At 46.9% G+C, this 27,957-nt stretch overlaps 1 protein-coding gene across 5 annotated transcripts; it reads left to right on the top strand.

Annotated features, from left to right (window-relative positions):
- Phrf1 (PHD and ring finger domains 1) lies at positions 1-27,878 on the top strand. 5 transcript variants are annotated; one of them, XM_034505150.2, is made up of 18 exons: positions 1-159; positions 2,656-2,766; positions 3,697-3,819; positions 4,267-4,472; positions 7,562-7,645; positions 9,813-9,940; positions 12,757-12,854; positions 13,120-13,295; positions 14,242-14,371; positions 20,259-20,386; positions 21,639-21,820; positions 21,946-22,065; positions 22,470-22,624; positions 23,119-25,809; positions 26,036-26,235; positions 26,333-26,662; positions 26,891-27,019; positions 27,540-27,878. In XM_034505150.2, exons 2-18 carry the CDS (start codon positions 2,676-2,678, stop codon positions 27,681-27,683), a joined length of 5,115 nt encoding a protein of 1,704 aa, XP_034361041.1. In that variant the 5' UTR covers positions 1-159; positions 2,656-2,675; the 3' UTR covers positions 27,684-27,878. The 5 variants fall into 5 exon arrangements, with proteins under 5 accessions (XP_034361041.1, XP_034361070.1, XP_034361050.1 ...); XM_034505179.2 differs by having other exon boundaries at positions 26,081-26,235; XM_034505159.2 differs by having other exon boundaries at positions 3,700-3,819.
- The last annotated feature ends 79 nt before the right edge of the window (positions 27,879-27,957 follow it).

A 27,957-nucleotide genomic window follows, 5' to 3' on the forward strand; every position in this document is an offset into this window, starting at 1 on the left:
ACGGGCAGGGCGGAAAGTTCCGGAAGAGTGTGGGTGCACTTCCGGGTCGAGGAGCTCGCGGCGGCGGCGGCAGTGGCGGCGGCTGACCGGCCTACTTGCCGTCGTGTTTGGACAGAGGCGGGATCGTCTAGGAGCGTCCGGGAGGCGCGAGGTTCCCGGGTAAGTGCGGTAGCCGCTGCGGCCCGGTGTCCCTGCCGCGTCCGGCCCCGCGGGCCACCTACGGTAGCCGTGCGCTTTGTCTACGGCCTTCCGGGCGGGCTAGGCCTACGTCGCGCTGGTCGTGGGTCGGTCCGGAGGACGGACGGAGCTGAGGCCTCGAGCCGAATCCCCGGACGTCCGGCTGCGACCCGGAGGCCCATGGGCGTGGTGCCGGCCACCTGTCTGGTCGTGCGGGAACCTGGACTGGTGCATAAGAAAAGTGTGACCCCTAGCTACGTTGTTTTCTGTCCTGATGGTCTTCGCCCTGGCCAGCACCATCTGAACTTGCCCAAATTGTGGTTGGTGTCGCGATTATCATATTCCTTAGTTCGAGGAGCTCTCGCAGCATTCTCGAGTAGGCGCCGCTGTTGGGGCTTTACAGTCATAGTTCAGAGAGGTGAAGTCACTTGTCAATGTTACATCGCTGCAGAGTGGCAGAGCCAGCATTGCTCTTTCAAACCTATGTCCTCTGAGTTGGATTTTTGAGTCCCGTGTTGCCCCATCGTGTCTTGAAAGTACTGTGCAACAGAAAACAGTAACGTGTCTGGTGAATGTCATTTTGGCCACTGGTTGGAAGCACGGTTGGAGTTTGAGATTGACTTTCAGCTCAGCATTCCTTCCTTCACCATAGACCACTCTGTACTTATTCCTCTGGAAGAATGCTGAGTGAAAACGGCGACGTTTGGCATCGCTCAGCACCGAAAGAAGCCGAGACTTGTGTGATGGGGTTCACAGAGTTAGTTATAGCTCCTCTTTTCTGAAAACTGGGACCATGCTCTGTGTCCGACCACAGGAGCGAGGTCCCCGACATGAATGGGCCAAAGCTCTATCTCAGTCTGCTTTATATCAGAGATGGTGTTTCAGCAGGAGTCTGTGGCCAGGACTCCTTTCCAACAAATTCACCAAATATCAGGTAGAAGAAAGATAGTTTATCAGCGCTCTGCTCCCTTTACTGTTCCCAGGCAGGAGCAACATGTGACAATTGACATTCCTTAACTTACGCCCTCAGTGTTTAGAGAACAGTAGCTCTTCTTCTGGCCTTTGACCTCTTGGAGAAGGGTTGCACCCTTCCCTGTGGCTTTGAGCACATAGCCTGTGTGTTCTTGGGGCTGATGGAGACAAGTGAGCATGTACCTGTAGGCTCTAGGAGTGGGGACCCTGATCTTGAGTCCTACTTTTCAGCTTTCTTATGCTATCTTTTTCTGTTTTGTTTTTCTCTGATTGAGGACGTTAGACTTGGTAGGAAGCATATAGTACCACAGGATAGGCTAGTAATAGTAAGTTCTTGACTGAATTTTCTGTGAAAGGTGCTTCCTCTGGAAGTAACTGGGTAAAGGTAAGCCGCACCGAGGGGTAAAGAGCAAGTATATGAATGGGTTCTTATTTGGGAAGCCAGAGTCTGAGAGCTTAGTACAGAAAGAAGGTCATGTCCATGTCTAGTGGCATTTATGACATACCCCTTGCACCCTCCCTCCCTCCTCCTCCTCCTCCTCTTCCTCCTCCCTCTTCTTTTCTCTCTCCTCTCTCTTTTTTTAATTTAATTTTATTTTTTTCGAGACAGGTTTTCTCTGTGTAGCCCTGGCTGTCCTGGAACTCACTCTGTAGACCAGGCTGGCCTTGAACTCAGAAATCCACCTGCCTCTGCCACCCAAGTGTTGAGATTACAGGCATACGGCCACCACTGCCCCTCCCCTCCCCTCCCCGTCTCCCCCTACTCCCCCTCCGTCTCTCTTGTTTTTTGAATCCTGGTTTCTCTGTATAGCCCTGGCTGTCCTGGAACTTGTTCTGTAGACCAGGCTGGCCTCAAAGTCAAAAACAGGAAGTCTTTTATACAGGTATTCCACATTGTTCTTACAGTAGCTTGCAAAGGAGGACTAGCAGGTGTCCCAGCTGACAAGTCAGGAGAGGGACAGCCTAGCATCTTCTGCTTTTCAGCCTGGACCACAGGAATGCCATAGACCCCAGGAACTTCATTTGAGGTTTATAATCTGATGGTGGCTAGCTGAGCAGTAGCCAGTGGGCCAGTACTGGCCAAGAGTGACATGCCCACTTAGTGGCAGGCAAATGGGCAACTGTCCACTGGAGTCCTTGTGATGACCGGCTCTCGGGTGAAAAGTGCTGCTCTGGGTCAACTCGGATATCTGTTTGGTTCATTTTTGTACTAGGACTCTTCAGGAATGCTTGGGTGAAACATTGCTAGTCCTCAGGCATTAAGATCCTGCTTTGCATATGATTCTAGAAACCAGTCAGTGTCTCTTATGAAGATATATTTTATGTTTTGTATTTGCACATGGCATTTTGACTAGGGTCCTGTGTGTATTGTGTCTCACAGCTCAAATTCTACATGTGTGGCAGAGCTTAGGTCACCAGGAAGGTTCCCTATTAGGAATGGCACCTTTCAGAGGGGGCTCTGTAGCCAGGGAAGGTTAGAGCTATTTGTTCTGGTCTCTTTCACAGGAGAACGCCAATGTGTAGCCATGGATGGCGACATGGATGAGCTTGTGGCTCACAGCCCTGGGCCAGATGGACCTCCACAACTTGGCTCCTCAGAACTAGCCAGTGATGCTGGTAAGCACCCCCATCCCCACCCCACTGCTGGCAGGGTGTCTGCAAAGGAATAGCACCCAATGCTTTCTCCAGGTTACTAGCTCATCTTGGGAACTGAAACGTCAGCTTTCACTTTCAACCTTAAAAAAATACTAAGTTATAGAAGTATAGTACATTCAGTCTTTTTGTTTGCTTCTTTTGTTTTGTCTTATTTTTGAGATGGTGTTTCACTGTGTGGTTCACTGTCCTTGAACTTCTTGACTCATGTGATCAGCCCAACTCAACCCCCGAAATTGCTGGTAGCTAAGACTACAGTCACACGTCATTGTGTTTGATCTTTTTGTGAGAAGGGAGTATTAGGGATGGAACCTAAAGCCTTGTGCATGCTTAGTAAGACTCTACTGTTGGGCTCTAGTTTTTTGGAACAGGGTCTTGCTGTGTAGCATAGGCTGGCTTCTTAACTGCAGTCCTCCTGACTAAACCTCCAGGCTGAAGGGATTACATGGTTTTCATTTCTTTGTTTTTGTTTTCACTGGGTTCCATGTATCCTAGGATGGCCCTTTAACTTGCTGTGCAGCTGAGAATGATCTTGAGCATCTGATCCTTTTGCCTTTACCTCTCAAAGTGCTGGGATTACAGATGTGCACCACTCTACCTAGTTCTGTGTGGTGCTGTGACGTGGACCTGGGCTTGAGCATGCTAGGCATGCATGCTCTAGTAGCTGAGCTGTGTTTCAAGCCACTTGGTCTTATTTTTAATGCTAGCACATAAATATAGAGTAAGATGACTCATTTTCCCCATTTTATGTCTCTAGCCACCCCAACCCCTCTACTCCCACTCCCACCCCCCACTGTAGTAGCCTGGTAGTACACCTGCATATTACTAGAGCAGTCTTGTCTCTCTGCTTTGACACTGCCCTTTGCGGTCTGTGTTTTTCACCTTGTGATCTAGAAGAAAGCAGCAATGGACACAGTGGAGACTCTGAAGATGGTTCAGGCAGTGAGCAGGATGAGGACACAGATGGGGAGGAAACAGAGGGTCTGTCTGAAGAGGAAGACCCAGAAGATAGATCTGGTAAGAGCTGAAGACTGAACCTAGGGCTTTGAACTAAGCAAGTGCCCTATCGTGGAGCTAAATCCCCAACCCCTGGTGATTTAGTCATTGGCTCCATCTTCTCTGAAAGCCTGTGGTAGCTCTTGACACCTGACTTCTAGGATGATCTGTTTTTTTCCTGGGGGCTCGGGTGTGAGAAGCTAGTGTGATCACTTAGCCAAGTATCCCTGTTCACTTAGCTCAGGGCATCTATGGACAGAGAGGCTTCAGGTGAGGTTCTTGGCTCCTCAGAGTGGGTACTGTGTGAGTGTGCCCTTGCAGGTAGGTAGGAAGGCATGTCTCAAGAGGAGCTGGGATTCTGGCTAGAGGCTAGTGTCCTGAGTATATCTTGGTTCTGCTTAAGGCCAGTCCTTGAGCATGTACTCATTTCCATACTTACTAAAAGTATGACATTTTCATTCATTCAAGGTTCTGAAGATTCAGAAGATGGAGTAGAAATGGCAACGGCAGCAGTGGAGACTCAAGGGAAGCTCGAAGCTGTCAGTGCACCCAGTTCTGATGATGATGCAGAGAGCTGCCCCATTTGCCTCAATGCATTTAGAGACCAGGCTGTGGGCACCCCAGAGACCTGTGCCCATTATTTCTGCCTAGACTGCATCATCGAATGGTCTAGGGTGAGTTGGCTTTTCACTGGGCTACTCCTACCCCTTATGACTAGGCCTTCTCCACATCAAAGCTGAACACAGGGTTGAGTCCTGGGTCTTTAGCACTGTGGAGAAGACTTACTGTGGGGGATGTGTCTCTGGGTGACAGAACTTCAGAGAGGATGACTTTGGCTTTTCTGAGTGAGGATCAGGACACAAATTCTGAGGCAGCCCCACATACTAAGTGTGAAACAGCCTCTGTAGATACTGAAATGGTATAAGTGTGATTACTCAGTTCTGATGGCAAGTAATGAAGAGACAAACTTGCATCCTGCTGCCTACCTTGCGGTGAACTACCTTGCAGGAGAATTGCCTGGTCCTTGTCCCACTGGCAGAGTTGTATGTGTATACAGGTATTTGGTGTGTGCCTGTGTTTACAATGTAGAGGCTAAAGGATGTCACATATCCTATTTTGTTGCTTTCCAGATTATTCCTTTGAGACAGGGTATTTTAGAAATTCTCTCATTCTCCATGGCATTAGCATTAAGAGATGCATGTATAATCTTGCCCAGGTTTTTGTGTGGATGTTGAGATCTGAGCTTGGGTCCTTATGCTTCTATAACAAATTCTCATATCCATTGAGCCATCCCTATTCTTTAAAAAAAAAAAAAATTCTTATTGCCTGCTTTTCTGTCTATCCCCAATGATACTGGCAGTGTGGTGACAGATCTCAGCAAGGTTATAGGAGTTATGCCTCTGATATTCCCTTCCTTCTCCCCCAAGTAGCTTAGAAGTGTCTCTGTAATTTACTATAAGTGGCATGTAGATAGCAAATGTCTCTCCTGTGTCCACAGTTCTATCAGGTTAGCTTATTGTGGTGTTGTGTCAAACTTCTTAGTTCTGTTGTGAGTCTGGCAGAGTAGATTCAGATTGTTATTTCATTCTTTAAGTTGAACAGCAAGAGGTTGAATGTGATGACACATGCCTGTAATCACAACATTTAGGAGAGAAAGACAGGTGCATCTGAGTTCAAGACCACCCTGGTCTATATAACAAGTTCCAGGCCAGCCAAGACTACATAGTTAGAACCTATCTCAATTATTAGTTGAAGAGCAAGGCAGTCTGTTTGCTGTATAAGATATTTATTGGTAAGGGAAGGCATTTGAAAATAAGCTTATTAGTAAAAATCTTACAAATTATCAGTTCAGATGTTGAATTCTATGAGATAGCTAGATACTGGGATAATAACGGTGAAAAATCTAGACTTAAAAAATAAATCAGGGCTGGGTAGTGGTGGCGCATGCCTTTAATCCCAGCACTTAGAAGGCAGAGGCAAGCAGATCTCTGAGTTTGAGCTAGCCTGGTCTACAGATCCAGTTCCAGAATGGCCAGAACTATACAGAGAACCTCTTCAAAAAACCAAAGATGAGTAGATGGTTAAATAAATAATAATCAATCAGGGGCACTGGAGAGATGGCTCAGCAGTTAAGAGCACTGGCTGATCTTTCAGAGGACCCAAATTCAGTTCCCAGCACCCACATGGCTGCTCATAACCGTTTGTAACTTCAACTCCAGGGACTTGACACCTTCACATAGACATATGTAGGCAAAACACCAGTGTACATAAAATAAAAATAAATCATAAAAATTAGAAAAATAAAATCAGGGTCAAGGAGATGGCTCAGCAGTAAAGGATCTTGCATCAAGCATGACAACCTAAGTTTGATCCTTAGCGGCCACTTGGTAGGAGAGCACTCACTGCCTTCCACAAGTTTTTCTCTGGTCTTATCTTTTAGGTCAGTCAGTTGGGCTGGCCAGCAGAGAGAACACTTACAAGCCAAGCTTGAGGACTTGAGTTCCATCCAGAACCCCATGTGGTATGAGGAGAGAGGAGAGTCAGACACATTGTTTTCTGGTTTCTTTACATGTGCTACAGCACACATATCCTTCTCTGCCACACATAAGTAAATAAGAGTAAAAATAAACAAACACATTGCTGGGCATTTAATGCACAGCGTAATTCCTAGCACTTAGGAAGATTGCCATGGGTGTGAAGCTGGCTTGGTTACCTGGTAAGTTCTAGGCCAGGCTGGGCTACAGAATGACATCCTGTCTCGAACTCTTTCACCAAAAAGAGAGAGGGAGGGAGAGAGAGGAAAATTATTATTGAGTCAGACAAACCAGGGAAGATATAGTGCCTTGATTCTCATCCAGCCGTAGTGGCAGGACATGAAAAAGAGGTGGCAGACCTGGATGGCCCTCAGTTTATACGTTTATCAGAATTGAGTGGAGTACACAGCTAAAGAGAGTATGTTTTATTGTACTTCAGGAAAGGTAATTTGAGCTGAATAGACAAGGAAAAAAAATCTTTGTAACATGCATCTGATTAGCACACACACTGAGAACAAATGCTGAAGTGTACTAGAGATGGTCAAGGTCCCGTGAGCAGTTCACAGAGGTCAGAGAATTCTGGGACAGCAGTAAACAGGCTGAAACGCTGTCCACTCCGTCTTTTCCTTCCCCCTCCCTTTCCTCCTCACTAACACAACACCTGTATGGAGCTTACATCCAGCCTGTTGACTTTCTCCCTCAGTAGCATGACCACTTCAAGTTCTTTTCACCCAGTTGTAGCATCTTAGTATAGGACCTTAGCCAAGGCCAAGGCTATCAGTACAGATTTCAGTGTAAAAGGAATTACTATTTTTGGTTTTTCTAAACAGGGTTTCTCTGTGTGTAGCCCTGGCTGTCCTGGAATTCTCTGTAGACCTAGTTGTCCTCAAACTCAAAGAGATCCACTTGCCTCTGCCTCCTGCCACCTGCCTCCCAAGCACTGTGATTAAAGGTGTGAACCACCACTGCCTGGCTAATAAAAATAACATTTTAATTTGTTTCTTCAGACATACTCTGTAAATCAGGCTAGCCTCAAATTCACAGTCCTCCTGCCTCTGCCTCCCAAATGCTGGGATAATGGGCAGGTGCTACCACATTCAGCTTAAAATTGTTGCTTGTTAGGTAAATTCTTTATTTTGAAGATAGTGATGATAAGTGATTGTAATAAGTAATTGATGAGTAATGAAGGGGATTATGCCGGATTCTGATCCAGTCTTTCTTTCTTACAGAATGCCAACTCCTGTCCAGTTGATCGAACAGTATTTAAATGTATTTGTATTCGAGCCCAGTTTAATGGTAAAATCTTAAAGAAGGTAAGTGTAGATGCTGGCCTGCCCCTGCTTGTATTCTTGTAGGAAGGAGCATGATGCCCAGTGGTGACTTGCTTTCCTCGTGAGTTGGTTGTCAGTTCAATTAGGTTTAAAAACGAGTGACTTAGGCATCTTTTTCCGCCCTGAGCAAAGCCTAGGGCTAGGACTGTCCATGTTTTCTGGAGCATAGAGTATGGAGTCATGGAGATGTTAGGGGTTTCTGGGCCTCTGTTCCTCACCTTTTCTTACTAGAAAGCTTCTCTCTGGCCTGTCTCCTTATGAACTGCAGTCTTGGCATCTGGGAGGTTACAGTAGGGTGGGACAAAGGGCCATGTGAACTGAAGTTTGGAAAGTACTGTTGGGGCTGGAATGAGAGGTGTTTTTCCAGGCTGGGGAGGCAGAGGCAGGCGGATTTCTGAGTTGGAGGCCAGCCTGGTCTGCAGAGTGAGTTTCAGGAAACCCTATCTCAAAAAACAAATAAAACAAAACAACAACAACAAAGTTGTCATGTGCTCTTCCCACCCATGTCTGGCATTCACAGCACTGGTGAATCTGTACCATGAAGTATTCCTTACATCACAGGCTCACGCTCCTTATATATAAGTCGTTTGTTGCTTGTTTGGTTTTTTTTTTTTTTTTTTTTTTTTTTTTTTGTTGTTGTTGTTTTTTGTTTTTTTGAGACAGGTCCTATCTGTGTAGTCCTGGCTGTTCTGAACTCGCTATAGACCAGGCTGGCTTCCAACTCAACAGAGATCCACCTGCCTCTATCTCCCAAGTGCTGTGACTAAAAACCTGCACCACCACTCCAGGACCCTGGTGCAGTTCTTGCTTTTACTTTTTCTCTAGTTAGTGGAGACAACATGAAGGTCACCATATGTCTTAGGGTTTCTGTTGCTTTAAGAAAACACTATGACCAAAAAGCAAGCTGGGGAGGAAAGGGTTTATTTGGCTTACGCTTATACATTGCTGTTTGTTATTGAAGGAAGTCAGGACAGGAACTGAAACAGGATAGGAACCTGGAGGCAACAATGATGGGAATGCTGTTGAGGCTGTGGAGGGGTGCTTGCCTACTGACGGGGTCCTGTTCTCTCTTTCTCTCTCTCTCTCTCTCTCTCTCTTTCTCTTTCTTTCTCTTTCTCTCTTGTTTTGTTTTGTTTTTTTAGAGATGGGGTTTCTCAGCCCTGGCTGTCCTGGAACTCAGATTTCTAGAGTTTGCTGGCCTCAAACTCAAAAAAAATCTGCCTGCCTCTGCGTCCAGAGTACTGGGATTAAACACATGTACTACCATGCCCAGCCTTCAATCTGCTTTTTTAGAGAACCCAATACCACCAGCAGAGATGTGATCCACCCACAATGGGCTGAGCCCTCCCCCGTTAATCTCTTTTTTTGTTTGTTTGTTTTTCGAGACAGGGTTTCTCTGTGTAGTCCTGGCTGTCCTGGAACTCACTCTGTAGATCAGGCTAGCCTGATCAGAAATCCGACTGTCTCTGCCTCCCTAGTGCTGGGATTAAAGGCTTGCGCCACCACCGCCCATCCCCCGTTAATCTCTTAAGAAAATGCCTTACAGCTGGGTCTTATGGAGTCATTTTCTCAGTCTTTCAGATGGCTCTAGCTTGTGTCAGGTTGACATAAGACTAGCCAGCATACTATATATTTGTTTATGGCTGTGGGTCCATAGAGCCTGTATTAGGGTTTGTTTGTTGTGATAATATAATATCATGACCAAAAGTAACTTGGAGCAAGAAGAGTTTCTTTTGCTTACATTTTTCAAACACAGTTCATCATCAGAGGAAGTCAGGGTAGCATCGTGAAGATAGGAGCAATGCAGAAGCCATGGAGGAGTGCTGCTTATTGGGTTGCTCTCTGTGGCTTTCTCAACCTGCTTATAGTACCACAGGACTGTCAGCCCAAAGGTGACACCATCCACAACGAGCTGGCTAGAAAATACCACCCTGCTTACCCATAGGCCAGTCTGATAGGAGTATTTTCCTAACTGAGATTTCCTCTTCTGAAATGATGCTAACTTAAGTCCCAGTTGGCATTCTAGCCAGCACACGGCCCGAGTAGATCTTAGGTCAGTAGATTTACTGTAGATTAGATATATGTTGTCCTATGAATTGATCACTCAGATTTTGAGGGTATGTTCATTGATCAGTATTTCTGTCTTCAGATTCCAGTGGAAAACACTAGAGCTTGTGAGGCTGAGGAGGCTGAGGAGGAAGACCCGACCTTTTGTGAGGTGTGTGGCAGGAGTGATCGTGAGGACCGGCTCCTACTGTGTGATGGCTGCGATGCTGGGTAAGGGTAGTAGTGCCTTGTACCTACCTTGCAGGTTAAGTTTGTCATGGTCAGGAGAGCAGGACTCCGTTGTGGAGTACGGCCCTGTGAATCATAGACAGTGACACTGATAATTCTCCTGGCTTCTTTGTCTATATTTCCTTGAGGCTGCGCAAAGGCCATGCAGTTTATCAAGGCCAAGGACAGAAGGCAGGAGAGTAGACTCACCGTATGAGAGAGAGCAGGCCAGCTGAGGGGTGTCTTTCTAGACTGCATCATCTTGGCTGCCTGAATTTTTTTTACCATTATTATTATTGTTACTACATGTGGGTATATACATGCAAGTACAGGTGTTTGTGCAAGCCAGAGGCTTTGGGTTACTCTGGAGCTGGAATTACAGAGGGGTGTGAGTTCCCTGAGTGTGAGCCTTGTACCCTGCAAGAGTGAAATGGCTTTAACTGGGAGCCATCTCTAGCTCTCTCCTTTTACCTTTTGATATACTTGAAGTCACTTGGTGCTTGTGACCCTGTATTCTGGGACACTGCTTATCTTGGCTCACTGGTTGGTCTCTAAGATGGAACTGCCCTCCCTAGCCTCTTGCTGGGTCTTTGGCTATTGGTTAGAAAGATTTTTCTGCCATAAAATTGTGGCCGGTTTCAGAAATATTCTCCAAATGGTGAGCCTGGTAAATCTAGGATGTTTCCTAGGACAGAAAATAGCAGTTTCACCGTGTGTACAGAGGCTTTTGACTCTACATGCTGGAAGCTGGGAGCTGTTTTCTGCACTTGCCCTTGCTTTCCTGTCACTGGGGTTCTTCCGTACTACCATTTGTGCCAGGTCCACTGGCTGGACTTTGGTGTGCAGTTTGTACCCAGGAGCTGACTTATCATCTCAAGGCACAGGAATCACCTGTGCCCTTCCACGCCTGTGGAAATTGAGTTGGTATAGTGACTACCAGCTTGTCTTGCAGGCTCTGGCCAGTTCACCTGCCTGCTGCTGCCCTTGCTCCAACACTTGGACCTAGCTGCCCTTGGTGCTGATACTCCGTAGGCTTGGGAAAATCTGTTGGAATCCATGTTTTGCCACCTTGTCTCTACTTTACTGATTGAACAGGAGTCTATAGGCATCCAGGGCCTCTTCTCTCTGATTTATTTTGAGACAAGAGTTTGACTGAATAGTTCTGTGAGATGGGGACCCTGATCCTCTCTGTTGCCTGACCAGGAATTTCTCTATCTTCATGAAGTTTTTGTTTTGTTTTATCAAGAATTATACTTGTAAATTTCATATTGATTTATATATTTCACTTAACAGATGCAACAGTATAAACATAAAAGTCCTGGTAGATCTAAGATATTAAAATTAACACATATTAGTGGTTCTTGTACGTCTAAGCACCTAAATACTGTTGACTTTTACATTTTTCTATAAGTTCATAGTTGTCTTTCAACTCACAAGTCTAAAATTTCTCATTCATTTTGAAATGGAATCACAAGGCTTTCTATAGATGTTTAGGGGAGCATGGGTTGCACATATTGGTATTTTGTGAAATAAGTACAGGTTGTCTTTGAGTTTTAAGTCATTGTGACTGAACATTAAAGGTCGGTGTTCACAGGAAAACATGAGAGAAGATCTTAGGATAGAATTTACTTGAGTTTCTTTATGACTTTTCAAATTTTGTGCTGGTATATGATATAAAGTGGATTACATTTCATGTGACATTCCAGCGAGGATCACACACCTGATTGTAGAGGGTTTTCAGTTCCTTCCACTGATGTAATAGTTTATAATCATCCATCGCTCCTAGGCACTCATGTGTATCCATTCATATACTTTGTTTTGTGGGGTTTTTGGTTTTGCTTTTTTTTTTTTTTTTTTTTTTTTTTTTTTTTTTTCTTCGGTTTTTCGAGACTGGGTTTCTCTGTGTAGCCCTGGCTGTCCTGGAACTCACTCTGTAGACCAGGCTGGCCTTGAACTCAGAAATCCGCCTGCCTCTGCCTCCCAAGTGCTGAGTTAAAGAAAGGTGCATGCTTGCCCGGCTCCAGGCTTATAATACAAATTCCAAGTTTTTATTTATTTATTTATTTATTTATTTTTAGAAAAAGAAGAAAGATAGAAAGTGTTAGCACAGCTCTTCACAAAGTTTATTCCTGGGAATCTTGATGGGAAGAATTTAAAAATGAGACCCGAGACAGAACATATAGCTCACACCTTTAATCCCAACACTATTAGTTCAAAGCCAGCCTATCCTACATAGTGAGTTCCAGGCTAGCTAAGGTACATAGTAAGACCCTGACTGAAAAAGAAAACAAAACAAAGGTTATGGACAGAGAAAAGCCTAGAATAAGTTAGAGACTGGGTGCAGGGCTTCTTGGGGTGCTCTCTTCAGGAACCTCTTCTTCGTCCCTTTGACATTCTTCATGCCCTGTTCTGGGTGGGCTTGAATGAGATTTATGGCATGCTATGACTGAAGCATGGCCAGTTGGACTGAAATGTGATTGGACAGGACAATAAGATGATCTCTCTGCCAGCATGGGGCAAGACTTTTGCTAAGCAAGTGTTCTCTCCCCAGCACCTTAGAACACTCTCTGTAAGGAAAGGTTATTACTTAGTCATCTATTGTCGGACACAGTGGGTCAAAGAGGAGATTAGAGTTTCTGTGGCTCACATTGGGATTAGAGGCAGGGACTATTTTTAGACCTAGGGCCCGTAATGTGTGGAAGTGATTCATCCATTGGCGGGATACATTGCAAACTAGACATATTTAGTCTTTGCAATGTGGTTTCTTGTGAGACTTGAGGTCCAAGGCTAAGACTGGCACTGAACTGTTGTTCCCATAGGTACCACATGGAATGTTTGGACCCTCCTCTCCAGGAGGTACCTGTGGATGAATGGTTCTGCCCAGAATGTGCGGTCCCTGGTGTTGATCCCACTTATGGTAATGTGCTATCCTTTCCCGCAGAGCGCTTGGGTTTTTCCTATTGTCAGTTTTAGAGAAGGACCTTGGAGAAAATCTAGATTTATGTGGGGAGAACTGTCATCAGACAGAGGACTTTCTTTGAATTCCTTGGTAGGAGCTGGAGGAGTTTAACCTTTAAAGACCATGAAAGGTTGTCAGTTTGGGGCTTTCAGTTCTTAAGGCTAACTGGGAAAAGCTTGTGGTGTAGTGTATGTGACCCAGCAGCCCACTGCTCTTTTCCAAGATGCAGCTCCTGTGAGTGATGAGGAGGTCTCCTTGCTATTGGCTGATGTAGTGCCTACTACCAGCAGGCTTCGGCCTCGAGTAGGCAGGACCCGGGCCATCGCTAGGACACGGCAAAGTGAGAGAGTGAGGGCAACTGTGAACCGGAACCGGATCTCCTCTGCAAGAAGGGTCCAGGTAAGTGGCCAGCTCTAAGCTGGGTCTAAACAGGGTGGACTCAGGGTTTGGTAACTGAACTGAAGAGATGCCACTGGCCGTAAAGGGCCCGTAGCATACATGCAGTCTCTGGCAAGAGAGCAGGTGAGTCTGTTGAAGGCACTGTGTTTCATCTATGTGCCAACGGGGCCAGTGGGACTCTTTGATGGATGGGATGATAATTTGTGAAATATCCTCTACTGTGAAAAAGGCCACTTACTGGCTCTTTACCCCTTCCAGGCACAAGAGGTTATATCTTTCTCATGCCTGGCTCCTGGCACTCAGTGTTAGATGACTATGGCCAATGTTCTGGGAGCTGAGGGAGCATAAAAGTTCTTTCTGTTAAAAGTTATTCTCATGGTCAGTATAGTGACATCATTCAAGTTCCAAATGGGTTGAAGGACTGGGAACTATCTTCTGTCCTGTGCCCTGACTCTGTAACCTCCAATTTTGAGTCTCAGCTCTTGCTTGCCATCCCTCTTTGACTTTGTGCCCTGGATGCAGGATAGTGTTGGGGGCTGCTATTTCTCATTCGCTTCTTTTGTTTTCTATCTGCTGGCTCACTCCCTGTTCCCTGCGAGGCCCTCATCATCACATTCCTGGCTTCCACATGTCCACTTGCTTCCTGCTTGGAGCTCCATTTGCTCCTTGATAGCAGCTGAACCCTCTAGTCCATTCTTGCCCTGATCTTCTCTTCTAGAACTTTGCAAGGAACCACTGTCCTTGTGATCATGTTGTCCACTCTTGGTAGGCATGGAGGGAGTTGGTTGCAGTCTCAAACTATTCTGGCTTCTCCAGTCAGTTTGCGCCATATTCAGGGGTCTGAAAGGGAGTCTTCACTGACAGGATCTACTCACATGGCCCAGCTCAGTGTCCCATCCATGGAAAGGGTGGTCACCCACTGAGTGGTGCTGTCCCTTGTATGCAGCATGTACCAAGGTACCTCATGTCTTCTCTGCTGGATGAAACTATTGAGGCTGTCGCCACTGGGCTGAGCACTGCTGTATACCAGCGTCCCTTGACACCTCGTGCCCCTGCAAAACGGAAAAGGAAGGCAGGTAAGCTGGCATAATGGGCTTCCCTCCCACCATCAGCTTTTTCTGGAGTGCAGATATGTGGTCATTTCTGATTATTCCTACAAGTTTCTTAGCCACAAGAATAGTCCACTCATCTCATTTGTGCACTCTGTACTGTCAAGCTCATCTAAACCTCGTTAGAGACTATGAGAGAGAAAGAAGCACATCTGGACTGTTTGGTGCAGATGTGTTACCATTTCCTGATTGAGACAATATTTGCTGTTGACATGGCTGCTGCATTTCCTAAGTGTATAAATACCTGGAGCTAGTGTAAACTATAAGCAAATACTGTTGACACATTATAGAAAGGACCTAGAACCCTGAGACCACCTCTGTATCCTGATCTTACATTACTGACCCAACCCTCTCCTTCAGATTAGTGTTTGATGCACCTAGTAGATGCAACTCAGTATGGATTTAGTGATTCCTCTCTCCCCAGGTGGGTCATAATTAATCTGTAGCCTCTTAAAAATATATTTTATTGGGCTCACAAAATGGCTTAGCAGATAAAGGATCTCTGGAATCCACTGATAGAACTGTCTGTACAAATTGTTCTTGATAGGCTGCATATGTGGTGTGCACACATACAAATAAACTTTTTTGTTTGTTTGTTTGTTTTGGTTTTTCAAGACAGGGTTTCTCTGTGTAGCCCTGGCTGTCCTGGAACTCACTCTGTAGACCAGGCTGGCCTCGAACTCAGAAAGCCACCTGCCAATGCCTCCCAAGTGCTGGGATTAAAGGCGTGTGCCACCACTGCCTGGCACAAATTTAAAAAAAATTTTTTTTAATTTACTTTATTGACATCAGTGCACAGTAAAGTGGATGCACCCACTGTAATACATAGTTAAAGGTTTGACATGCAGCTCTCACAATGTGATTTTTTTCACCATTATCTATCAGTCTGGGTTCCCACAGGATCCAGTGGAAGTCTCTGGTCTTGCTTCATTTGCTACCACAGAGTCTTTAGGACCTGTGCTGATGTGTATTTTTCCATTACCAAAGAGTCTGTTAATGTGCCAGTTTGTTGGCTTCTTACATGATGATCATTTGGGTTATTTCCGGATTGCATCTCCTAAGGAGAAGCCAGCTGTGGTGGCACATGCCTTTGGTCCCAGCATGTAGGAAACAGAGGCAGGTGGATTTCTAGGAATTTGAAGGCAACCTGGTCTACATAGTGAAACCTCGTCTCAAAACCTAAAAAAACAAACAAAATGAGTAAAACTACAGAAAAATAAGTGATTCCCAATCCCTGCCCCTTAGCTTAGGAACTATTGACAACCAATGGCTTCTGAGGGAAGGAAAATCAGTTTTCTTTAAAGGCATGGCCTCTAGGAGACCAACTGCTCTAGTGCATAGCCCCATATCCATGCAGCACAAATTAGATGTGGTGGTTTATTTATTTATTTATTTATTTTTAAATATTTTATTTATGTAAGCGAGTACACTGTAGCTATCTTCAGACACACCAGAAGAGGGCATCAGATCCCATTACAGATGATTGTGAGCCACCATGTGGTTGTTGGGAATTGAACTCAGGACCTCTGGAAGAGCAGTCAGTGCTCTTAACCACTGAGCCATCTCTCCAGCCCATGGTGGTTTATTTAAAAAAGAAGAAACCATGAAGTTGGGAGGGAGTGGGAGATGAGAATTGGATCTGAGAGGGGTGGATGTTAATTTTATCAAAATGTTGTATGCATGTATGAAATTCTTTAAAAATAATAAATAACATTTAAGAAGAATAAAGCTGCTGGAAACTACCTTCAAGCAGTCAGTTCATTTTGTGAGCAGATGTTTTCTTAATTTTTTTTTTTTTTTTTTTTTTTTTTTTTGTAATATGGAGAAGGGAAGAGATTGGATCATCAGCTTGATCTTATGTCTAACTTTAGAAAAAGTGTCAAATTTTCCAACTCCAAACACCATCATGTGTGTACTCTGCATTCTCAGCAGCACGCATGGTTCAGTCTGCACAGCAGAGGGTATATGTGTTAGGAGCCGTAAGGTGATCTGCTAAAGCTCTGAGGTCTAGATGCTAAGGGCTTGCACATGCTACTGCTGTAGTAGGTTTGTGTGGGTGTGTGTATCTGTACAATCCTCTTCAGAAAGCCCTTTCTTTCACCAAAAGCAGAGTTTAGAAGCCAGAGCTGAGATCTGTGTTCTGAGTAAGCAATTGGTCATTGTCTAGGTCATAGCCCCTCATAAGGTCTCACACCTGCAGCTGAGGTTTAAGGTCAGGCTTTCACTTCTTATATTGTACATCTGTGTTTTCTGCTCTTTGTCTCATAACCTGCTTCTCAGTGCTGATTGTTAACACATTTGCTTCATCAGATTGTAGAAAATTGCTACTGTCGTTTGATCAGATGTTGGAGTCTGTTTGACCCCATTAAGGACAGTCAGTCAGGGACCCCACACCTCCTTGAAAGACTTATTTTATATGAATGAGTGTTTTACCTGCCTATATGTTTGTATGCATGTTAGTGCCTACAGCGGCCAGAAGAAGATGTTAGACAGAACTAGAGTTACAGACAGTTGTGAACGCCATGTGGATTCTGGGAACCTAACATGATCCTCTGCCAGAGCAGCCAGTGCTCTTTAGCACTGAGCTGTCTCTCCAGCTCCAGTTCTAGTTCTGTTTCCGTAAACTTGTTTCCTTCTCCCCTCCCTTTTCCTCCTTTCTTTTCTCCCTTTTTAAAAATTAATTTTAATTTATGTACATTGGAGTTTTGCCTGCATGTGTGAGGGATCAGATCCCCTGGAACAGAAGTTATAGATGGTTCTGAGCTGCCATGTGGGTACTAGGAGTGAATCTGGGACCTGTGGAAGAGCAGCCAGTGCTCTTAACTTCTGAGAGAGCCATCTCTCCAGCCCCTCTCCCTTTTTAAAAAAAAGAAAATTTTCTCTTTGTGGCCCAGGCTAGACTTGAATTCATCTAATAATCTACCTGCCTCAGATTCCCGCAGGCTAGGGTACTTTAGAGTGTGTGACACATGCTTGGAATCCCCAGTACTTTGAAGGTAGAAGCAGGAGGGTCAGGATAAGGAGCACAAGTTCATCCTCAGCTACATTGTGAATTTGAGTCTATCCTGGGCTACAAACAAGACCCTCTCTAACTAAAAATGTGAGTGCTTATTTGAATTAAGATCCAAGTCAAATTCATGTTAGGCTGTGTGTGTTAGTACCCTTCTCTTTGCTCTTCCTGGTATTTGGTCCATGTAAAAAAGCAACTTTCACTTGGCTGTTACCTACAGGTTGTATGCTTGAGCTGTATGCCAGAAATTTTATTGCATTACTCTAAATGGTACAGTTTAAATTTTATGATTTTTTTTATCTTGAGTTTCCCACTTAATATTTTCAGTTATGGTTGATCATGGATTATAGGAGCCATAGGAAGGGCAACCAAGGAGCCAGGGGCACTGTGCTTTCTGCTTCCTGGGGGTCTCTGCAGAAGATATCTGCCCTAGTTTTGTTATCACATATAGCAGTGTAGTTTGCAGGGTCAGCAGGAACTCAAAAATAATGGAGCTGCTAATTACCTGGTGTTCCCTTCACCCACGCTATATTCTGCTGAATTCAGTCCTAGCTTTTCAGAATCCTAGAATGAAGAGTCATGGCAGTATATTTGAGGGTGGCTTAGACAAAGGACAGGTCCTTTAGCAGGTGATTTCTGTTTTAAAGTGTGTATCTCCAGAAGGGTTCAGAATGCTTGTTTGTCTTCCAGTCTCTGGGGGAGCTCTCTGTTTGGACCATAAGTGCTCATGTTATAGCCATTGTTGTCTTCAGCTCTTGGTTTTTATGTGTTTTGTTTTTGAATTTACATAATGGGTGTAAAAATCTAACTACTCAGAGAGGTTGAACCCCATCTTTTCATTGCTATTTGAATCATCCCCTTCCCTACAGGAACACATTACTTTAAAATGTTACAGGTTTATTTCTTTGATTAAAAATTCTAAGCCAGGCTGGAGAGATGGCTCAGGTGTTAAGAGCACTGACTGTTCTTCCTGAGGTCCTGAGTTCAATTCCCAGCAATGACCTGGCTCACAACCATTTGTAATGGGATCTGATGTCTTCTTCTGGTGTGTCTGAAGAAAGAGACTACACTCACATACATAAAATAAATAATAAACCTTTTTTAAAAATCCAAACCAAGGCAGTGCTTGTAGCCCAGACTGTAAAGAAGTTGTTATGTGTCTGTAATCCCAGTGTTCCCTGGTAAAGGCAAGAGGCTCAAGAGTTCAAGGTCATTTTCTCCACTACACACTTGAGAGTCTCTCAAAAAATGGTGGGTGATATCTTAGCAAGTAGAGACTCTTGCAAAAGCTTAATGCTCTGATTACAATCTCCGGATCATATGGTGGAAGGAAAGAGCCAATTCCTGCAAGTCATCCTCTGACTTCTCCAACATATGCACACATACAAAAATAAATTAATTTTAAGAATTAAAAGGAAAGTGCTGGAAAGGCGGAGTACAGTTAGAGCACTTGTTGCTCCGGCAGAGGACCTAGGATTGGTTCCCTGAACCCACATGGCTCATGATTGTTTGTTACTCCAGTTCCAGGGGCTCCAGCGCCCTCTTCTGAATGCCTGGGTATTGCACCTGTGTGTGCAGATGTACACAAAGTAGGTACAGGCAGGTAAAAGAAAAGAAAACATTTAAAAAAAAATTTTAGGTGAGGCGTGTGCTCACATCTGTAATCCTTGAGAAGCTGAAGTAGAAGAATTTCCATGAGTTCCAGACCGGCTACAGATGTAGACAATTAAGCAAAACTAAATAGGGGCTAGAGAGATGGCTTTGTGATTAATTAAGATCACTGACTGGGGGCTGGAGAGATGGCTCAGAGGTTAAGAGCACTGACTGCTCTTCCAGAGGACCTGAGTTCAATTCCCAGCAACCACATGGTGGCTCAGAACCATCTGTAATGGGATCCTTTGCCCTCTTCTGGTGTGTCTGAAGACAGAGACAGTGTACTCATATACATGAAATAAATATATCTATAAAAAAAAAGATCACTGACTGGTCTACCGGAAAACTCAGGTTCAATCTCCATCACCCACATGGCAGCTCACAACTGTTTGTAACTTCATTTCCAAGGGGCTGACACTCTCACATGGACATGCATATAGGCAAAACAATGCACATAAAATGAAATCTTGATAGAGTAAAAAGCAAGAAGTCCTTTTTTTAAAAAAGTAAATAAAATTAAAAGTAGCACTGGGTGGTGGTCTCACAGGCCTGCAATCTCAGCACTTGGGAGACAGAGGCAGGTGGATCTGAGTTTGAGGCCAGCCTGGTCTATAGAGTGAATTCCAGGATAGCCACAGCTACACAGAGGAACTCTGTCTCAAATAAAACAAAAATTAGGCAAGCCAGGCATACAGCACTTGTGAAGCAGAGGTAGAAAGATCAAGAGTTCAAGTTCATCCATAACTATATCCTATGCCATCATGGGTTACATAAGACCAAACTCTTGTCTCAAGATCAGGAGCTGAAGAAATGGCTCAGTTAAAGAGAAGTATTTGCTGCTGTTCCAAGAGGACCTGAGTTCAGTTCCCAGTAGTCACATTGAACAGCTCACAGCTACCTATAACTCAAGTGCCAGGGCATCTGATGCCCACTTCTGTCCTCCAAGGCTACCTGCATGCATCACACACACACACATACATATAAAAAATAAACTCTGTGTGTGTGTGTGTGTGTGTGTGTGTGTGTGTGTGTGTGTGTGTGTGTTATGTAAAATTCAAGCCAGCGCCCAGTCCTGAGGTGCCTAGATCCTCTCCTAGCTTTCTGAGCTTTGTTCCAACAGAGGACCTGGTCACCCTAGTCAGAAAAGGCCCTGCAATACTGAATCACAGACATTCAGTGTTGTCTTTTTAGGGAGACGAAAGAAAGTGCTGGGAAGAAAGAAAACCCGGTCCAGGTCATCTGTGAAAAGTAAGAGTGGGGGTACGAGAGCCAAGAAACGGCAGCACCGTGTGAGGAAGACAAAAGGGAGGAAGCTGAAGGTGAGGATGTAGCAGAAGTGTCCAGATGAGCCAGTCTTGCTCCCAGTATGGCTCTGCTGCAGGAGGTGTCAACGTGGCTGTTTTTCTGCTGCTCTGTAGTGCAGCTCAGAGGTGGGTGGGTATGCTTCTAGGTCCTTTGGAGTAGGGTATGTTAAGAATTATATGTGATAAACCCTGAAACAGAGGCAGAGAGGGAGGGCCAGCAGGCCTCAGAGGGCTGAGTCACCTTATGGTCACTGGTTGGTTAAGTCAAAGGGCTTTCAATCCTCCAGGAGCAGGTGTAGGTAGGCTGAGTTGAAGCCCTCAGGGCAGATAGTCACTGTCCGTCTTAGGGAGCCTCCTGTGTGTTGGAAGGCTGTGTCCAGTGTATCCATCTCAAGTACTCTGTTCTCACTCGGCCCTGCTGCCATGAGGCACATCTGGTACTTACTGACCCAGGATGTTGGTGGGGGAGGGAACACACACCACACCTTGACCATGTGTGCTTGTTACCCATTGCCTGATCAATGTTTTAGTATATGTTTGTAATATAAAGATGTGTTTAAATATTTAATAGTTAGTTTAATATTTAATAGTTAGCCGGGCGGTGGTGGCGCACGCCTTTAATCCCAGCACTTGGGAGGCAGAGGCAGGCGGATTTCTGAGTTCGAGGCCAGCCTGGTCTACAGAGTGAGTTCCAGGACAGCCAGGGCTACACAGAGAAACCCTGTCTCGAAAAACCAAAAAAAAAATTTTAGTAGTTAGAACATTTGTTCAGGATGGTCAGAGCAGATTCTTGGGGCTGTGATTAAATTTATGAGCAAATGAGTAGGTGATAATGTTCTTGGATTCAGTGGTCATTAGCATTCACTTTGTGCCCTGAGGCCTAAGGGCCTGGCAATGTTGGTTCTTCCTAGTTTCTAGAAAGTTCTAGGCCATTCTAGATTCCATCCTGAGCTCACTTTGTCCCTCTGCAATTACTGTGGTTCCTTTTTTCCCCCTAGTGGAACATCTGGGGCCATGGCCCATGGTGAAAGTGTGGAGAGATACAATACAAATACACTCCCTGGGGAGAGGTCTCAGCTGAGGGTATTGTCTCTGTTTCATCCTTACTCAGAATCTAGAGGAAGTGGCATGTGGTTCCTTGATTTTAGTATCTTGGGAATGATTACAGTCGTATAACGTTAAAAGTCCACAACTGTTCCTCATGTGGCTGTTTAAGTGCAATGTGCCAGTCATTAATTTAATTTTTTTTCCTGCCACTTTGGTTCAGAATGAAGTCACAGCTCGTTCTCGCATTGCACGGACACTAGGCCTCCGCAGGCCTGTCCGTGGCACCAGCATGCCGTCAGTGTACAAGCCAGTGGACCCCTCTCTTGGGCTGATGAGGGCAGATATTGGAGCAGCTTCTCTGTCACTGTTTGGAGATCCCTATGAGCTGGACCCCTTTGACAGGTAATTGCAATGGTGATTGTCCCAGTGCCCCAGCTCATCCTCAGATTTGGTTAGACTGCATGTGGCACTGTATCAGTGTCACAGGTCTTCGGTGTCAGTGTCCCCTTGGCATGTGTCCCCTCCAGCAATGAAGAACAGTCTGCAGATCCGCCTTCCCCTCTGAGTGCCAAGAGGAGAGTGCTGTCCCGTTCAGCTCTGCAGTCTCACCAGCCTGTGGCCAGACCTGTCGCCATGGGGCTCTCTAGGTATGTGGCATTTGGGGTGGGTAAGGGCCCTGGCTAAGTGATGTATCCTTTCCATGTGGCCCTTGGTGATGTGGCTGGGCAGCTACTCTGGGTGTGATGTGCTTGAGTTGAGGTTGGCTGAGTGCTAAGTTGGAGCTAGTTAATTGTCTCAGGGTCAAGTAGCACGTCTGTAGCCACACTGGCCTTAGTCTCTAAAAGGGAAAGGGTTCTTGGGCGAGGCAGCAGTCCTGGTCCACAGTGACCAACAGGTAGAGATAACTTCACTGCCACCTCATGCCTAGTGGTAGAATGGGGCATACTTACATTAGAGGTGATCTCCTCATACACCTGATCCCCATGATAGGGCTGATGATGGGAATACAGAGGAGCCAAGCTAGCAGAACCACTCTCTGGTCTGTCTACAGGAGGCAGCTCCCTGCTGTGGCCCCAGAGCCCAGCGTGGAGGAGGCCCCCGTTCCTGACCTGTTGGGGAGCATCTTATCTGGCCAGAGCCTCCTGATGATGAGCAGTGCTGATGTTGTCATACACCGGGATGGCTCTCTCAGTGCCAAGAGGGCAGGTGAGCACCCATGGGGTTGCTGTCCTTCCTTATGGATTTGGAAATGTAAAATCACAGTCCTAGAAATGGATGAGTTGGAAAGGTTCTCAGACTTTGTCCTGAGTTGGAAGCAACACTGCTAAGAATATAACCAGTGTGAGTTCTGCCAGGGTCTTCCAAGGCCTGTGTAGTTAAGTGAGTATGCCATTTCTAGGACAGTTCAGATGCTTAGTGCACAGTGCCTCCATCTGCAGCTTCTCATCTGTCACACTGGATGGGACACATTTGAACCATGGTCATGTCTGAAAAGAGAAAGACTACATGCCAGGGGGGAATATATGGTCCCACAGGTAGGCAGTGGGACAGCTGACCTGTAACATTCCCATTGTGGAGGGACAATTAGTGTCCACTCTGAAAACAGAGTAGTTTCAGTGTCTGTTACTGATCATACTTCACAAGTCATTGAACTTGTTAAAGGAGGTGGGAAGGGTTTCTATCTGACTTTTGTTTTTTAGCTCCTGTTTCTCTTCAGCGAAATTCTGTGACTCAATCCAGAGAAGAGTCCAGGCTCAGAGACAACCTGCAGCCTGGGACACTACCCTCAGAGAGCGTATCCAGTGGACTCATGGGAGACAGACGACCAAACTCAGGGCTGAGCTGTGGGGACAGAACAGCTCTGCACTGTCTCCCTGCCCGCATGGTGCAGACACCTGTGAGGTCAGACTCATCACTGATGCCTCATTCAGGTCTATCTGGGAACCTTTCAGATGAGAGCAGGCCTAGCCGGAAACACAGTAACACCCCCCGACTCAATGGCTCCAATGTGCGGGTTGGTTCTGCCTCAACTAAGGTCATGACTCATTCTAGCTTTCCATCTAAGAATACAGCTCCTGGGCATCCTCAGAAAACAGACCCCAGGAGACCTGATTTCTCCAAGCTACCCAGGATACCAAAGATCCACAGGGATGGCAATAATAGCACACAGGACCGGGCCCCAGCCAGCGGCCAGATTGTTGAGCTCCCTAGCACTTGCATCAGCCGCCTGACTGGCAGGGAGGGTCCTGGTCAGCCAGGGCGAGGCCGAGTTGACAATGAGCCCAGCAGCAGGGCTCCCCAGGAGACTGGCTCACACACAAGTGGCTCTCGACCTCCTGCACCCAGCTCCCAAGGCAGCCTAGCCCCTCTAGGGCCCTCACGAGGAAAAAGCATTGGGTCTGGCTTTGAAAGCTTCAGGATCAACATCCCCGGGAACACTGCACACTGCAGCCAGCTGTCTAGCCCTGGATTCTGCAACACATTCCGTCCAGTAGATAGCAAGGTGCAGAGGAAAGAGAACCCTTCACCCCTCTTCTCAATCAAGAAGCCAAAACAACTCAAAAGTGAAATCTATGACCCTTTTGATCCCACTGGCTCAGACTCTAGCCCTCCTAGCAGCAGCCCAGAGAGTCTTGGTCCAGGCCTCCTGCCCTCCGAGATCACGAGAACTATCTCCATCAACAGCCCAAAGGCTCCAGCCTTCCAGACTGTGCGCTGTGTTACCTCCTACAGGGTAGAAAGCATCTTTGGAACAGAGATGGAATCTGAGCCCCAGACCCCTGGTGAGTCTGTATCTGGCATGCTGGAGTTACTCGGCAAAGGACCTGCTGAGGGAGCCTCTGATTTGGAGCAAGAAGGACTAGGGGAAATAGAGCCTACAGAGATTCAGGGCTCTGCAGCTCGAACACAGAGGCCATCCCCATCAGACCCTTGGGATGATGAGGATGAAGTGTCCTGTACACCCTTCTTTGGTTCTGAGGAACGGACAGTGACATGTGTGACTGTTGAGGAACCAAGTGTCCCACCAAGCCCAGATGCTCCACAGATAACTACCCACAGAATTGTGGAGGTCAGGGCCTCATCCCGTTCCCGCTCCACCTCCAGCTCCCGAAGCAGGAAGAAAACGAAGAAGAAGAAGAAAAAGGTTTCCAGAGAGCACCAGAGGACACGCTCCAGCACTCGCTCTGGTTCCAGGGACAGGACTTCACGCTCTGTATCTCCAGTTGCTGAGGAACACACCAAGAGGCACAGAGCCAAGACTAAGAGCCGGAGGTCTTCTAGTGACCGCGCCAGCAGCCAGGACAGAGCAAAAAGGAGGAAGGACAGAGACGACAGAGACAGGGAGCATAGGCGGGGTCCTTGGGGTCATGGCAGGAGCTGGAGGAAGTCCAGGTCCCGGTCAGGGAGTCCTGGCAGTTCTTCCTGTGAGCGCCATGAGAGTAGGAGACGGAAGAGGCGGCATTCGGGGTCCAGGTCTCGTGGCAGGGACTGCTCACCGCACAGCAGCCTGGAGAGGGACCGGAGACACAAACATCGGGAGAGGAGCCGAGAGCGGATGGACAAGAAGGAGAGTGTGACTCGGTCCCGGGAGAGGAGGAGGTGGCGGTCTCGATCACCCAGCTTGGAACATAGGTCACGAAGGCCACATTCCCGTGAGAAGCGTCCCCATTCCCCAGAGAAGAAGGGACCTGTGAGAGAGGTTTCCCCAGTCCCTGTTCCACAGGGAGAGCCAAGGCAGGATGGAGACCACTCTGCCAAGCCTCTAGTCTCAGAAGTAAGTGTCCTGCCAGAGGTAGTAAGTGTCTTGCCAGAGGTGGTTGTGGCTGACCCGAACCCTCCAGAAGTCCCTCCTGTCCTGGCAGAGCCACTTGCATGTGTGCCTGAGGACCTCGACTATGGTGATTCTGTGGAGGCAGGCCATGTCTTTGAGGATTTTTCAAATGAAACCATCTTCATCCAGCTTGATGACATGAGCTCACCTCCTTCCCCTGAGAGTACAGACTCCTCCCCTGAGCGAGACTTCCCACCAAATCCCATACTGCCCCCAGCCAGCCTTCCACAACACAGTACTTTACCTACCATCCAGAGGGAGGTGTTACCAGTTCACAGTGAAGATATCTCAAAGTCTGCACCCCAGGCATTGGGCCCTTCAGACCAGTGCCTGCTCAGGCAGGACACTGTAGAGACCACTGCTACAACTCTTAGCACCCCAGGTGTGGTGCCCATGGGAAAGGACAGTCCTTTGTTGAGTGGGAGAGGATGTGAAGCAGTCAGGCCCAAGGATGCTGTGGCCCAGGCCCCACTGCTACGATCCAGAACCCTGGTGAAAAGAGTCACCTGGAACCTACAAGAAGCTGAGGGCAGCACCCCAACCCTGGACAGAGATCCAAGTGAGTTTGTCCTGCCCCTGGCTGGGACCCCGGTGGTGGTTGCCCTTGTGGGTCAGGGGTATAGAGCAGGCATGAGGCGGGGGGGGGGGGGGGGGGGGGGGGGGGCGGCCTCCCTAGGAGCCTCTCCTGACAATTTGGGGCCCCTACTCAAGTCCAGCTTCTTACAGACATATCTGCAGCTTGGCCTTGATTCCCACTGCTGGTTTTCTGAAAATGTTTTGGCCAGGGTTGACCACAAGGCATCCACACTTCCTGTCTGTTGGGTCCTCAGGGACACCACTTCAGAGGCCCCAGAGGCCCCAGGAAGGAGACTGGGATGCAGAGGACAGGGCCCTCATAGGATTTCAGCAGGCACCATTCTCCGAGCTGCCCCCTCCCATCCACGTGCTCCAGGAGTCTGGGTTACCTGATGCAGATCCCTCTCAGGTGGGTGCTGGGCTAGAGTGGCATGGTCCTTGTTCTGGGCTTTTTGGGCTGCCCTGCCTAAGGCTAGACCTCATGGTACTACTTCCTTTCTATACAGCCCCCTGGTGCTCCCAGGGCAGAAGGGCTTCCAGCTGTTGGGACTCTACACTCAGCAGGAGGTATTCTTGCCCAGGTTTACAGCCCCAACATGCCACCACCCCTGGCTCAGCCCTCAAGCATCCTGCCCTATGCATTGGTCAGCCAGCCCTCAGTCCAGTTGATCCTGCAGGGGACCCTTCCTCTAGCAGGCTGTGGTACAGCACAGAGCCTGGCCCCAGTGCCCACTATGCCAGCTACAGCCTCAGAGCTAGCTGTTGCAACCACCAACAACTCAGAAGAAAAGGCCGCCACTCCTAAAACAGCTGCTGAGAAGACCAAAAAGGAGGAGGTGAGTGCTGTTGCCTGTCCTCCCACAGCTCCTGTCTTATTTGGGCCTGGTTTTAGGTATCGTATTCAGGCCTGTGGGGTTGGTTAGGGTGGTAAGAGCAGCCAGCCTATTGCCTTTAGTGTTCTTTGCCAGATGAACATCCCAGAGCTCCTGGCTTCTCATAAAAGAGCCCACAGGTCAGTTTTGGCCATCTTGCCACAGGGTCACACATGTCCTCCTCACTCCTAGTACATGAAGAAGCTGCACATGCAGGAACGGGCTGTGGAGGAGGTGAAACTGGCCATTAAACCCTTCTACCAGAAGAGAGAAGTGACCAAGGAGGAGTACAAGGACATACTGCGCAAAGCCGTACAGAAGGTAGGCATGCCTTTTTGGCAACCCTGAGGTTGCAAAGGATACATTGTGACACAGAATAGGTAAATCTGTGTCAGAGAGCTGCCATTTGTAGTTTGCATGAAGCCTGGGTCTGTAAGTGTGGAGTCAGCCAGCTGAGCCAAGTGGCTGAAGCCTTAGATAAGTCCTGTCTCCTACAAACTGCCTCTCAGACAATGCTCATAAAACTAAAATAATGGATGAGGAATGTCAGGTGTCCTCAACCCACCCAGTTTCTTTGGATCTTCCGAGGAACTAAGTCTCTGAGAGATGGGCAGATCTTCCTATAGGAACAAGTTTTAGCTTCCTTCTGACCTCTGACAAAGGACTATGAACCTCAGCAGCTCTGTGAAGTGTGGTTATAGATGTCTGTGTAGGGTGGGCATACAGGTACCCTTAACAAGACCAAGGACACGACTTGAGATGGCCAGGGCAAGGAAGGCTGGCTGAGTTGATCTTTGTGACAGATTGAGAGAGCACTCAGGGTGATGTGTCCTTTCTTCAGATCTGCCACAGCAAGAGTGGCGAAATCAACCCTGTGAAGGTGGCCAACCTGGTGAAGGCCTATGTGGACAAATACAGGCATATGCGCAGGCACAAGAAGACTGACGCTGGAGAGGAGCCACCCACTCAGGGTGCTGAGACCTGAGGCTAGCCACTGTATGAGGAGGCGTCCCCAGCAGGAAAGCAATGGGGCCACCAGCACTCCTGCCTCCAAGGTTCTCATGATACCTGTCTGCACCTGTCTTGCTTACAATTGAAAACTGGACTTTTTTATATGTATATTATAGATACACTGTTTCCATTGTGTTCTAATTTATCAAAAATGGCTTCTCTTTAGAAACTTTTCTATGGACTGCTGCTTAGAAGGTAAAGCATTTTTGGTTTCGGAAAGCCTAATGGCTCAGTGGGAAGCTTCTTTA

The sequence above is a fragment of the Arvicanthis niloticus genome, chromosome 1 (assembly GCF_011762505.2).
Source record: "Arvicanthis niloticus isolate mArvNil1 chromosome 1, mArvNil1.pat.X, whole genome shotgun sequence".
Lineage (NCBI taxonomy): Eukaryota > Metazoa > Chordata > Mammalia > Rodentia > Muridae > Arvicanthis > Arvicanthis niloticus.